Here is a 13,974-nt window from a genome sequence, read left to right as displayed (position 1 = left end):
GAAAATTTTTTTCCAATGACACATGATCACATTACACCTCCATTAGTTTGAACTTTTTTAACCTTTTGCAGAACTCATTGATGTCTACATCCATTTGCAATAGCCTTAACCCATGGTTCAAGTCACCATTAGACTCAATGTAATAATAAAGCATACTATCTGTATGACCTAACTCCTTTACCGTGATATTTATCTCATGCACAAACATCCTTTCACCATCACATAAGTCTACATAGTTAACTTCACCATTAACATATGACTTGTAGTTGGAACCAGAAATACGACCGCCATGGTGTAGTCTTATGGAAAATAGAACTGAATCCTCCTCTGCACATTTAAATTATAGATTATTAATGGACTTAATATACTATTCAATTAAATTATTAGATGTATGACCAAATTCCCAAATTTCTAAACTATATACAAATGAAATATAATAATTCTGCCAACTACATTAGTAGAACTAAACAAGGACAACTAATAGAACCCCATAAAACGCATTTTTGTAAACAACAAACTTGTTTTTGTTCCTCGTAATCAAACAATAACAAAGCAACAGCAGTTTCTTAAACCCTATAATTGCAATACATAGCATTTATAATAATGTAATGCCAAATTACTCAAAATAAGAGCTAATCGACTTACCGTAAATTAAGTATGGATCTAATTGTAGTCCTCTCTCTCTTATCATCCAGTTCATTTTTGCTTCTAATCTGAAACACCCACCCGAAGCTTCTGATTCTGTTAGCCAACTGCTACTTTGCAATCGGACAGACTTCCCAAGAAGATGTTTCCATTTTCAAAGAATTGTAGAGAACTGGGAAAGTAAAGAGGAAGCAAAGGAGGCCCTTCAACACTTTTCTCCTTTTTTTTTTTTAAAATTTCATTCTTATCGCGAGACTTCTTCTATCTATTCGATCGTTTTTGCCCCTAATACCATCGTCTCTAATGATGAAATCTAACAAAAGTCCTTAAATTAAGCTTTTTTTTTTGTTTAGAGGCATAATCTGTTACAGTTTATAGTTGAGGGGCCAAAATAAAAAAAAGTGAATAGTTTAGGGGCCTGCTGAAAAGTTTCCTCTTTTCTAATAGGCATGCAATTATTTACTTATTTGGTCGATTAATTGACTATAATTAACTATTCATGTCCTCTAATTTAGACTCTATGTTTTTTATTTTTTGTGTTTGAGTATTTTAAAATTTCGAGAGTGACTACACAAAAGTTACTATGAAGTGTTATAGATTGGAAAAATAAATAAATGAATTATGAGGGAGTAGAACTTTGGTACTTCGGATACTCTGTCTAATATCTCTGTCCAAGGTCCTTGCCTAACTCAAAACAACATCTATTTACTTAAACGGGAAAAAAAAAGATCATGTGGCTTTTGGTCTCCCAAATCACCGCCTTTTCGGCTCGCAATTTTTTTTTTTTTGCCACATTACAGCTTTTATTTTAATGAAACAAACCTCTAATCTAGAGTTGCAAACATATTGCAAAAGGTTGAGTCCAGAACTCAATGACAAATTATTAATCCAAATCGTAAGAATTTCTATGGGATTTTTAGCCCAACCTTTTGTATGACTTGGATTAGGAATAGAGTCCATGTTCAGATATTAAAAAGTGGAATTTGCTGTAGAAAATGTTGTCTGCCCTAGATATTGGAAAATACAAATGTACTTAATTTGGCGGACTAAATGGAAGTTTGTCCTTGCCTTAGGTGCTCCTATCCTAGGGTATTTTTTAGATTCAAACCCGGACTCCATGGACTGGTTACCTAATAGTGTCCATGGGTACTTATGATTGTGTATTTAATAAAAGTTAAATTCAAAAACAATAAAAATATATAAAAATTTAAATATGACAAAAATACTATCTAATTACCATTTTGCGAAACAGAAATCCATATTCAAGAATGTTGTGTGCAATAATTATGAACTCAAAAGATGGAATATTATCTATTAATTGAATTTTATTGAAAATTCTTATCTATGTTGTTCAATATTTAAAATTGCATGTCCTTAAACCTCCTCCAAGTTTTTTCATAATATATGTGGGTTGAAGTAAGGTGTGAATTTGGGTATGAATTGGGACCTGATATGATTTAAATCATATGCCACATAAATTTATAAAGTGTGATTATATTGATGCTTTTTGGGGCCAGCTATGATTAACACTATGGATATTAAAGTCATTCTATCATAATTTTTTGATGGTATCATAGTTTTTAACTCCCACTAGTCAAATGAGGGGCAAATTTCTAGAAATAATGCCAAAAAAAGTCACAGAATTGGGAAAAAATACACACCATTTCTTCATATAAGATCGTTGCAATTGAGTTGTGGGGCGACCCTAACATTTCTTTTCCTTTTTCATTTTTTTCGACATGATTTGAAAACTTTTGCATTGGGTCTGGAATGCAAAAAGGATTTTTTTTTTTTTTTTAAAAGGGATGCTGCAGCACATATCAATTAAAAAAAAAAAAATCAACGCCATAATTATTGCGCATACATGCAAAAGGACAATTCTTAATCCCACATTCATAGTTTAATTCCAAAAGATACATGCTCGCATAGCATATTTCTTTCATAAAAAAAATTATTTTCTTTTAGCAACAAGGAGAAAAGAAAAATATTTATGAGATTCTTTCAACTATAGAATATTTGGTTCTTCTCAAGCTTTACCAGTAAATCTAAATTGACATTCTGAATTTCCTTGAAAAAAACATTAATTGTAACAAAAATAACACATGAGACTTTGGCTCTTCAGTATTAAATCAACTAATGAAATTATCATAATTAACTATTAATGCATGAATTTATATCTTGTTATTTTTTTTTGTCAGCAACGATACATTTGGCCTAAGGAGGATGGGTATACAGATCTAACTAAACTAAGGGAGTGTTATGACACAATCTTTAGATTTTTTTTCACTACAAGTGAGGTTTGAACCCTCACCTACAGCCCAAGAAGGGACTTAAGTCCCTCCCTGGTTATTAGTATGTCTAATTTGGTATATCAACATTCTCACCAATGCTATACACCGGTCACATTTTTTGATGAAAACACTCATATTATTTTATAAATATACAAAGTTACTTGAAAAGAAAAGGTTAAAAGTTCAAAATGGTGTCTATTTTAGGGTCAACTTGTATCAAAATATGTTATTTTATCTAAAAGTAAAAGAAAAAGTTTTTACTCATGCAAGGTAAGCTATGACCTAAATCATCAACTTGAGAAAACTATGAAATTGTCTAAAAAAATGTGCTTGCTTTTCATATATTTTTGCAATTGTCTATCATTTATTCTGTTTAGAAAATTTATCTCTTACGACATAGTATGCCCTAAGAATTCGTTATACTATTAAATTACCTACAAACAAATAAAGATTAATTCAGAAGGTGTTGTTTGAAGATATTTTTTTAATAATTTTTTCCATAAAAAGATTCAAAGATATTCAAAATAAGCTTTAAAAAATCCAAAAAAGACAAAAAACAGAAACATCCAAAAAAATACCAAAAATACAATCACCACATTCTGCTCATTGCACTCTCTGCTATCTCTCTCAACATGTGGCTCCACTTCTCCTATTACTCTCATCCCCCCTTTTTTACCACACTCTTCCTTATAAAAGCAACAGTGTCGCCGCATCTAGGACACCATTTTAAAAAAAAAAAAAATTTCTTTTTGGGATTCGAATGCAAAAGTTTGCAAATGGTGTTGAAAAAAATGAAAAAGGAAATGATATGTCAAGGTGCTGCATAGCTCAATTGCAGTGACCCTATATGAGGAAATGGTGTGCATTTCCCCCTAAATTTGTGACTTTTTTTTTTACATTATTTCTAAAAATTTGCCCAAGTGAGGTGACAAAGTGTATACATGCAACCATTGGGCTTTGGTCTGCCCTCGCTGGTGCATTAACGGGAAGTATAATACTTCCTTTCATCAAAAGATTCAGAAAATGCAGTAATACTCTTGTCTGGTTTGAAAACTCACCTCCAATCTCATACAAGTCTAATTAGACTCACGCTCCCCTCTAGCATAAGAGTAGAATAGATTGTTGACGTTAGATCCAAAAGAGAAAGAAAAGGCAGGAGGTGGGGAACAAAGTGGATATATCCAATATTGGAATGATAAAGGGTGATTCCGTATTGCGTTGAGAGGGCAAAGCATGATTAACGCTACATAAAATATCAATGGGAAAAAACTTGGTGCAATATTGCAGAACAGGTAGCACAATTTGCTTGAAACTCATATCATGGCTTCATTTGGTTTTTCTATTGCCACCAACCATCCTTAACACTAGAAGAAAAGAACTTAATTCTGCATTCACATTTGATGCAGGAAATGATAACCAACAAAAATCTGTATCATCACAGGTGCTGTGCTGTACTATGGAAAATTACATAGTTTCACTTTCCAACATAATCTAAGAAGTAGAAAATAACTTTTGACTTAGCAACAAATAATTGAAAAAATGAAACTTGAAATGAGAACCACTTAAACTAGAACTGCCAAAAGATCAAGGTCTAGTTAGAGCAGAACATTCATAGTCGTCCCATCAATTAATAAGCAATCTCCAGAAATATCCTATCAGACATATTCAAGTCAAAAAAACAAAAGAATAAGGAAAAAGAGTACAAAGAAAGAAAGCTGATATTTGCATTCCTATTTTGGATGGACCTTCTTCTTCTTGACATGGCAGTTGCAATCATGCATGCTGGTTATGCATCCTAACTTCCTCTTCATTTCTTTCCACATGTTCACTTTTCCTTTTCTAGCTTTCCTGCAGCTACCATTCAGGATTTCCCTTCTCATCATATCGCATTCTATTTCCAGTTCCAACACTTTGCTGCTCATCTTTTCCATCTCTGCCTTGATCACTTCTTCTTCGCTGTTGCAACCTCTTGTTGCTGCTTCCTCTTCCTCTTCCTCTTCCTCTACCCCTTTTAAAAATAATCTCCCCTCCTCTGATCCCTTGATTTCCTTTGGCATAGTCTCTCGCATTTGCAACTGAACTGCAAATAGCACTTGCACCATTACTCTCACAGGCAATCTTTCATTCCTTGAAGCATGTAAGCAAGCTTCTGGAGACATCTTGTTGCAATCCAACAGGTGGCATACCTCTTCCCTCTCAGATTCTGTCAGATATCTATGCTTGTCTAAGTAGATATCTATAGCCCTGTACATTCCATCTGAATTTTGTAGAATTCCTCTAGATGCTGCAAGTGAAAAGTCAGCAAGTGATATAAATGTGCTCATCTTTAAGTCTATGTCACTAGCAATTTCAATCAGAAAGTTCTCAATAAGTTCTGCTACTGTGATCAATTCATGTCCATCTTTTCCAGTATAATTGCGATAGAAATTCTTCATGAGCCTCCTCACGCATTCTGTGTCATACCGTTCTTCCTTGGCATATCCTTGAGAAGGTATCAGGAGATCTTTCACAGTCGCCTGGTCTAATTGCTTCCCAATCCTGATTTCAAATCCATTTCTACACTCGTTACTAGCATCCAAGGCTATTGCAGACCGTAGCATTTCAAATAGTAATGCACAGGGCATTAGTCCTCTTGCATTTGGTAGCATTCTCTCCACTGCTTCAATTATCTCTCTCTGGATACTTTTCTTGTAAATTGAACCATCATCCCCTTCTTTCATGCTGAAAAGTACCCACTTTTTTGCATACTGACATACAGCTGCAGATATGTATTCTGCTGGGATTTTCCGCTCAATCATTGCACCAATGATGGGCTCATAGAGCCTGAGAGACAATATTGACAAATCTTCAGATTTCCATTCCAAAGCAAAGAGTTTCCTCCGCACATTTGGCCTGAAGTAATTTTCATTGTCCTCTCCTTCATCATTGGAGGTCAAGTCCTTGAATGATTCTCCAAGAAGATGTGGATGTTCCAAAGCCTTTAAGATTATTGATTCGACACAGGCACCAACCAGGCCAAGATCCGCTGCTTGTTGAAGAATATCCTCTGCGGCCTTGAGGGCTCTAATGGATTTGTTCCAACTAGAAACAACTTGGTGTTCAAAGAAGTCCAGAGCCTTGCTGAACAAATTATTGGTGCAGTGGCTCTCAGTCATTCCAAGGTAGTGGGCTAGGCAAGCGACATGCGTGACATTTTCGGTTGACAGGTTGATTTCGTAGCCATGGCAGAATCTTGCAACTAGCTCAAATGTTTCTGGATCAGCAGGGGCATCTCTAAGAACATTTGTGAGATCCTCACTTGGATGATCTTTGAGCAACACAGCTAGCTTTGATGATTTAGAAGCCAGAAGTTCCTAATAGACTTAACAACTATCAGATTTATATAAACTTTAAACAAAGCAGCAGGGGTATCTAAATCAGGGCCTTTAAAAGACAAGAAAATCTAACCAATTAGAGGATGAAAAAAAATTGGATGTGAAATGGCTGCATCTAGAGGATGTTCTTACCCTGTCTAGTGTAAAAGGTACACCACCAACACAAAGTTGCACTTCTGATGATGCTTTAGATTTTGACTTCCTGATCAAAGAAGAAAAAATGGTTTACAGAATTGATTCCTAGATTAACAAAGAAGGGTATGGTCCTTAACTTATTACCTGGTTGCAGAATCTATAAACTGCCCGGTGGCCATTATATATAGCTTCCAGTGATACAACAAATTGGTTCCAGAACAAGGAGATGATGATTATTCAAATCTGCAAGCTAGACAAAAATCTTGAAACCCTGAGATCAAATTATTCTCCAGTAATACAACAAATTAGTATGTTCTTAACTTGGTTCAATTTATTTGCAATAATATACAGATATTTGTGAAGCAACAACAGTGCATCTGAGGTGATGTGTAATGCAGTAACCATAACTGAAGTTTTCCAACCCATACTTCAATCAACAGATTCTCAATTGAAACTTAAATAACTTCTGGTATCAGTGTTACATTGAATACGGTATAACCTTTTTAGCTACATAATCATGAAATTTAATGCTTATTTTGAACAACAAAGATCCTGTAGATGATGTAAAGAACAGTTTTCAATGACTATAGGCAGCCTAATGTGTAACTCAGTCAAATTAAAGCCAAGTATGATCATCACTCACACTAAAAGGCCATTGCAACTTGTGATTCAATTCCAATAATTGCACCAGCAAAAAATATAACCAATAAAACATGCGTGTCATAATAGACATCAAAATGCACTGTAAAACCTCCCCAAAACCACGTTTTAAAAAGACAAATTGGTAAACTTGAGGAAAATACAAAATGGTAAATTAGAGGAAAATTTTGGAAAATAGTGAAGTAATAAAGATGTGTAGAAAATAATGGTAGTACCTTCTTGAAGGGCTTTTTCACCTTAGTACTAGATCCAGCAGCAACACAAAAGTTTTGCATATTTTGTGAAAGCTGAGAATTCTCTTCATTGTTACTAGATATATAAGTGTAGATGAACATATAACATGTGAATGTTTATCCTACCGTTTGACTCTTCCAACGTTCAACCCAAAAACCAGGATTTCTGTTAGGGATAATTTCAGACAATTTCATTGCCCTCTCTTGAAGTTTTGAAAATACCACTTACCTCCCCTATTAGCCATTTGGGGCCCAATGCTTACCTCATAAATGGTGAAATGACTTTACTATCCTTAAAACTTAGGAAATATTATGTATTTATATGGAGAGAAACAATTTAGTCACTTGTACTAAATTAACCATGATTTTGAATATAAAAAAATTGAAAATCTTGAATACTAAATTTTATAACAATAATTGTTAACATTGTAAAAAAATTTTCTATATTTTAGTAGTTCTTATAATATCTTTCTCCTAAAAAAAGATTAAAATTCCTATTAAATATTATTATTTCATAAGAAAAACAAGATAAATATGAAAATACACAAAAAGAGGGCAAAGTATTAAAATATGTTTACAATTAGACTTTATTAAGTTATAGATAAAATGTAACTGTACATAATCTATTCTTTCCTTTCTTTTCCAAAATATTTGGTCTTTCTTTTCTTTTCTTTGTATAAGTAATCCAAACAAGATGGTTAGAAAATTTTTTTTCTACTTTGATTTATTTGCTTTTTCCATTAAAATCAGACCCTTTTATTAATCCAAACGTTACTTGAGAGTTGTTTTTTTTTTAATTACAAATGATGGAAATTTCTATTAATCTTCTATACACTGACAGTGTATACACTTTCACCATTAGATGCACGACACATAATCTGAATCTGAATCTGAAATCCAAATTTTGCACACGTATCGTACATCGAATCGTAATAGTGTATATGTCAGTATATATAAGAGTTACTCATATTTTTTATCATTACCCATCTATTGTGATTTTTTTCTTAAAAAGGCTATACTTGTCTTATTCAATTCGTTTTCAAAATCTGTCAAATTTTGATACTAATAGCTAGTTTGAATATTTAGCTTAGAAAAGAAAACATGGGAAATGTTAAGTTATGAAAGAAAAGAAAAGAAAGGAAGAGAAGAGTTTTTAATGTTGTTTGGGAATTAAAGTAGGAAAATGGATGATTTTGGATATATATGTCAATAAAAATTTGTTTAGTACACCTTTGAGGACAAAATTGGCATTTAGAAAAATTTTATTAGGCATTCTTGGCTTTCGTAATGCTTTCCGCCTACATTTGGGAGGAAAACTTTGGTAGCCATAACAATAGGAGCTCATTCGTCCAAATTAGACACTTTCCATCCTTTTCCAGTGTTTTAAAAATGGGACCAGATCGGTCGGATCGATCGATCAGACCGCGAACCAGTCTTGGCTCCGGTCCGATTCATGTTTGGGTTGATTATACTTAAAAACCGGATTAAACTGTTGAATCAGCAGTTTTTTAATTTTTGTCTATTAAATTAAAAAAAAAAGAATATATGTTCCTTAACCCTAAAAACTAATTATTAAATGCCACATTCACTCACTTTCTTCTCATTTTTTGCCTCTTATCAAGTTTGTATTTTTATTTTCTATTTTCTTGACCTCTTCCAAACTCAAAACTTCTTTTTTTTTTTAAGTTGCAATATCTAAATATCAAAAACTTGAATTAAAATTTAAATTAACAATGTCTAATTCTCATAGACGTGAATTCTGTATAATTTCAAAATATTGTGGTATATTTTGAGTTGGATTTAACATTATTTTTTTGGTAAATCCAACTAAGATTGAGATGAAATTTATTTGTTTCAACTTATAATTTAAAATTTTTATTTGTGAAAATCCAACTTCTTTGAAAACATTAAATTCTTCATCATATAAAGTCTAAAATTAGTCCAATGCGTGTCTTATTTTGTGCATATATATTTATATAAATTATTTTTTAAAAAATTCATTGAACCAGGATTGAATCGGTCCGACCGATTAAACCTCGTCCGAAACACTTCACCGGTTCAATTAACGGTCCGAGTTTTAAAACATTGTCCTTTTATGTCCTTCAAAAACTCCCAAATGCTAGAAATAGTGTCTTTTTTATCACATTCTTTTTTTTTTTCATCAAATCGCAGCTCCCAAACTAGTCATAAGAGTTTAGAAATTTTTCGCATAAATCTTGATTCCAAATTAATAAGTTTTCCTCTCCAATACTTTGATTTTGTTATTTTATATAGTACTATGAAAAATGGTTATTATTACTAAATTCTATTAGGCTCATACTAGAGTTTAGTCTTTATTATCTATTTTTAACTAATACTTCCTTTTGATAACCAACTAAGAATAAGTTAAGGGGTATTTTGGTATGAAATATTCTTCTTACTCTTGAAATCATTTTTTTATTGTTGATTTTTTTGAATTGGACTAATTTGTTACAAGAACATTAGTTTTAAGGGAGGCTAATAATATTTTGAAAACCTCAAGGGAGGGCAGTGAAACTGTTATAAACCTTAGGGGAGGTTTCTGAAATTATCCCTTTCTGTTATTTTCAAATCTCTCAAAGATTTAGATGGATAAAGTCAAGAAGAAAATAAGAAATGAAGCAAGAAAAGTTCTACAAGCCATACTAGAACGTTAGCTAGATTTTTAAAAAAATTAAGTTATTTTCCGAAATATAATTAACAAACTAATGTGGTTGGACACAAACTTGAAAATGTGACCACAAAGATTCTTATTCTTTTTCCAAGAAAAGAAAACAAAAATTGAAATTGACTTCCAAGATTTATTTTATTTTATTTTGTTTTATTTTTTTTGTGGCGAAGATAGCATGGTAATTTTGGTAGTTTATATGGTTCCTTCTTGATCCAAACGCACCCAAACTCTCTCTGTTTCACTACCCTCTGTATTTCAATGTTAGAAACTACTACAACTTCTGCTCTACATCAACACCAAAATTTCCCTCTTCTTTCAACAGCCAAATCGACCCCAGCACTTGTCATTCACAACTATAATTTATCCATCTCTAAAAAGAGGAAAAACCCATGTTTCCATTCCCTTTCTTGCTCAGACTACAAGAAGCGACTTCAAGTTTCAGCCACCAGAAAACAGCAGCAAGAACAGCAGCAAGAGCAGCAGGAAGAGCAGAAGCTGCTTTCTGGCTTAAGTGATCAGATATGTGAGTATCTGTGCAAATACTTGTGGGTTTTTGTGTATTTGTGAAAGGTTGAATCTTTTTCATTAATTTGTTTCTGGAGTTGAACAGGGAATGGAAAAAAATCACTTCAAGAAAATGGTTCTGATGAAGCAACTGATTTAGGGTGGTTGCCTGCTTTTCCTTATGCATTGTTTGCTTCTATGTTCAATTTCCTCTTTGGATATCACATTGGGTAATTTTCTCTATCTCTCAATTTCATGTGCTAAAGTTGGTAAAAAATCACAGTTATATCTAAACTTGTTTTACTCAAAAATAAACGTATATCCATGTTTGTTGTTGTCTGAGTAATGGTCAATCTCACACTCAATTGACCTTTTTGCACAATTGTTGTTTGAGGCACTGATTATGTTAGATTCTATGTTTCCTATTAACTTTCTTGGTTGTCTAGTGCAGAGTGATGAATGGTCCTGTTGTCTCTGTTGCCAAAGAACTTGGTTTTGAAGGAAATTCCTTTCTCGAAGGACTTGTTGTTAGTACATTTATTGGTGGTGCATTTGTTGGAAGCATTAGCTCTGGTTTTCTTGTGGATAAACTTGGTTGTAGGCGAGCCTTTCAAGTTGACACAATACCTCTTGTTCTTGGTGCAATCATCAGGTAATTACATGGACTCTATTGGTGTTGCTGTTTATTTTACCCTGGCAATATACTGGGGTATTTCCAATTTAATCCTTTATTATAATCGAATTCGTTTTCTTGCTTAAAATTATGTCTGTGATTTTGTTTGGTTTTCTTGTTTTTTGTATTCAATTTGTCCACCAAGCCATACTGCCTTCTTGTTGGAATATCCAAAGAATGGCATTTTGGTGTGCTTCAATTGTTTTCAAGATTGACCACCTTTAAATGCTCTCCAGAATGTATCTAAGTTGGTATTTTGCATGTCTTTACTGGGAAAGTAAGATTGTCACCTCGAGAAGATGATAACAACCCTTCAAAAAAGTTGTAACAATTGGTAAAAACAAATGGGAAAGAAGTATGTACGAAATCAATGATCGCTCCTTGCATATATGTCATATTTCATCTGTGTGTTTTTGAAGTCATAAACATGCATCGTTCTATAAAAGTATACAGACTTTCTCGGGTTTTATATGATAATCATACCTCACACCTCTCTATACCTTGATGCATAAGATAACTTTGAAGAAGTAAACTTTTGTTGCACTATACCTTTAAGCTTATCCTGCCTTTTCCAAGAACCTACTGTCACAGTGATGCATTTCTGCAGGTGCTTAATACTCAAACAAATTGATTGAAATTTGTGGCCATTACGTAAAATATATTGAAATCAGCTAGTGTGATATCTTTTTAGTTGCATGTGTTCTAAGTGTATAAGGGTGAATAATCATTATCAATGCCCCCTAGTCCTTAGACTACCTTTGAGCTTTACAATTTTCTTTCGCTTAAAGATTTTTTTGGTTTTCTTCCTGACTGTTGAAAGCATTGTACCATGCACGTACAAGTTTCTCCTCCCAATGCTTAGTGGTCAAATTCTACCTAATTAAATTGTTGTTCCACTCTATCATTTCAGGTTTTCAATTGTCTCCATTACATGTTGTTAGCAGATTCAAACTAATTCTTTAGCTTATTGCCTTTTGTAAACATCTATCGGAGCTAAGAACCTTGATGATAAATTTTGGCCCACATTTTTGTAAATTTTGGCTACACTAATTTCTTTTTGTTGCTATCTTTGGATGATCTACAAAGTTAAAAGCTGATGTGTTGAATTTTCTTGCCAGTACTTCTAGTGGAAATAAAGAAGTATAATTTGAGTCTTAACCAAATCAGGAGGTTATTCTGTATCAATTTTGAGGTTCGTAGTTAACTGTAAGAGTATCATATCATATATATATGAGCCTTGAATTTCTATAGTTTTATGGCCCGGATAGGTCTAGCTAAATTAATCAAAATTTTCCTTCCATGCAAGGTGCCTCTCCTGAATTCTGACAATATTTTAGTAATCTTAACACAAAGTAAGTTTTTGTGATCACTTATGATTATTCCTTAATATTCCAAAGTAGATTGGAGGGTTTTGATGAATCCCACATTTGATTCCCAAATCTTAAAAAAAAAATTATTTTTGGGATTTTTTTAAATATATACTGGCTCTGTTTCTATATATTAATATTTATTTATTTATATATATAATATTTTTTATTTCAATTTTATTTTATAATATGTATATTAATATATATTTATATGTATATTAATATATATTTAATATACATATATTAATATAAATATTATAAAAAAATTGAAATATATATTTATATATTTATATACTTATATATATAAATATATCTATTTATTTCAATTGATATAATATCTAATATACATATTAATATTAATATAATTTATATATATAATAAAATATAAATATTAATTGAAATATACATATTAATATATGTTAATATACATATTATAAAACAAAATTGAAATAAATATATAAATATAAATGTATAAATATTTTTGTTATATATATTTTAAACAAAAATATTTATATATAAATATATATTATTTTTTCAATTGATATAATATATATAATATACATAATTGACATATTAATATTACTATAATTTATATATATAATATACATAATTGAAATATACATATTAATATATATTAATATACATGTTATAAAACAAAATTGAAATAAATATATTTATAAATTTATATAAATATATTTATAAATATATTTATAAATTTATATCAATATATAAATAAATATATTTATATATTTATGTAAATATAAATATAAATAAATTTATAAATATATACATAAATATTTTTTAAACAAAAATATTTATATATAAATATATATTATTTATTTCAATTGATATAATATACATAATTGAAATATACATATTAATATTACTATAATTTATATATATAATATACATAATTGAAATATACATATTAATATATATTAATATACATGTTATAAAACAAAATTGAAATAAATATATTTATAAATTTATATAAATATATAAATATATAAATAAATATATTTATATATTTATGTAAATATAAATATAAATAAATTTATAAATATATACATAAATATATTTTAAACAAAAATATTTATATATAAATATATATTATTTATTTCAATTGATATAATATACATAATTGAAATATACATATTAATATTACTATAATTTATATATATAATATACATAATTGAAATATACATATTATTATATATTAATATACATATTATAAAACAAAATTGAAATAAATATATTTATAAATTTATATAAATATATATAAATAAATATATTTATAAAATTATATAAATATATATATAAATAAATATATTTATATATTTATATAAATATAAATATAAAATATATTTATAAATATTTATAAATATATTTTAAACAGAAAATTA

General features: G+C 30.4%; 2 protein-coding genes across 2 annotated transcripts; one reads left to right on the top strand and one right to left on the bottom strand.

Annotated features, from left to right (window-relative positions):
• Positions 1–4,666: 4,666 nt before the first annotated feature.
• LOC113771438 (BTB/POZ domain-containing protein At5g17580-like) lies at positions 4,667–6,091 on the bottom strand. The gene has a single exon (XM_027316017.1). It carries the CDS (start codon positions 6,089–6,091, stop codon positions 4,667–4,669), a length of 1,425 nt encoding a protein of 474 aa, XP_027171818.1.
• Positions 6,092–10,268: 4,177 nt separating this feature from the next.
• Positions 10,269–11,627, top strand: LOC113772206. The gene is made up of 3 exons (XM_027316793.1): positions 10,269–10,550; positions 10,638–10,761; positions 10,983–11,627. The coding sequence occupies exons 1-3, from the start codon at positions 10,286–10,288 to the stop codon at positions 11,185–11,187; spliced, it is 594 nt and encodes a 197-aa protein (XP_027172594.1). The 5' UTR covers positions 10,269–10,285; the 3' UTR covers positions 11,188–11,627.
• Positions 11,628–13,974: the final 2,347 nt, after the last annotated feature.

Source organism: Coffea eugenioides, chromosome 5, assembly GCF_003713205.1.
Source record: "Coffea eugenioides isolate CCC68of chromosome 5, Ceug_1.0, whole genome shotgun sequence".
NCBI classification, from domain to species: domain Eukaryota; kingdom Viridiplantae; phylum Streptophyta; class Magnoliopsida; order Gentianales; family Rubiaceae; genus Coffea; species Coffea eugenioides.
Note: the sequence above shows the minus strand (reverse complement) of the source record. Positions and strands in the feature narration are given on the sequence as shown.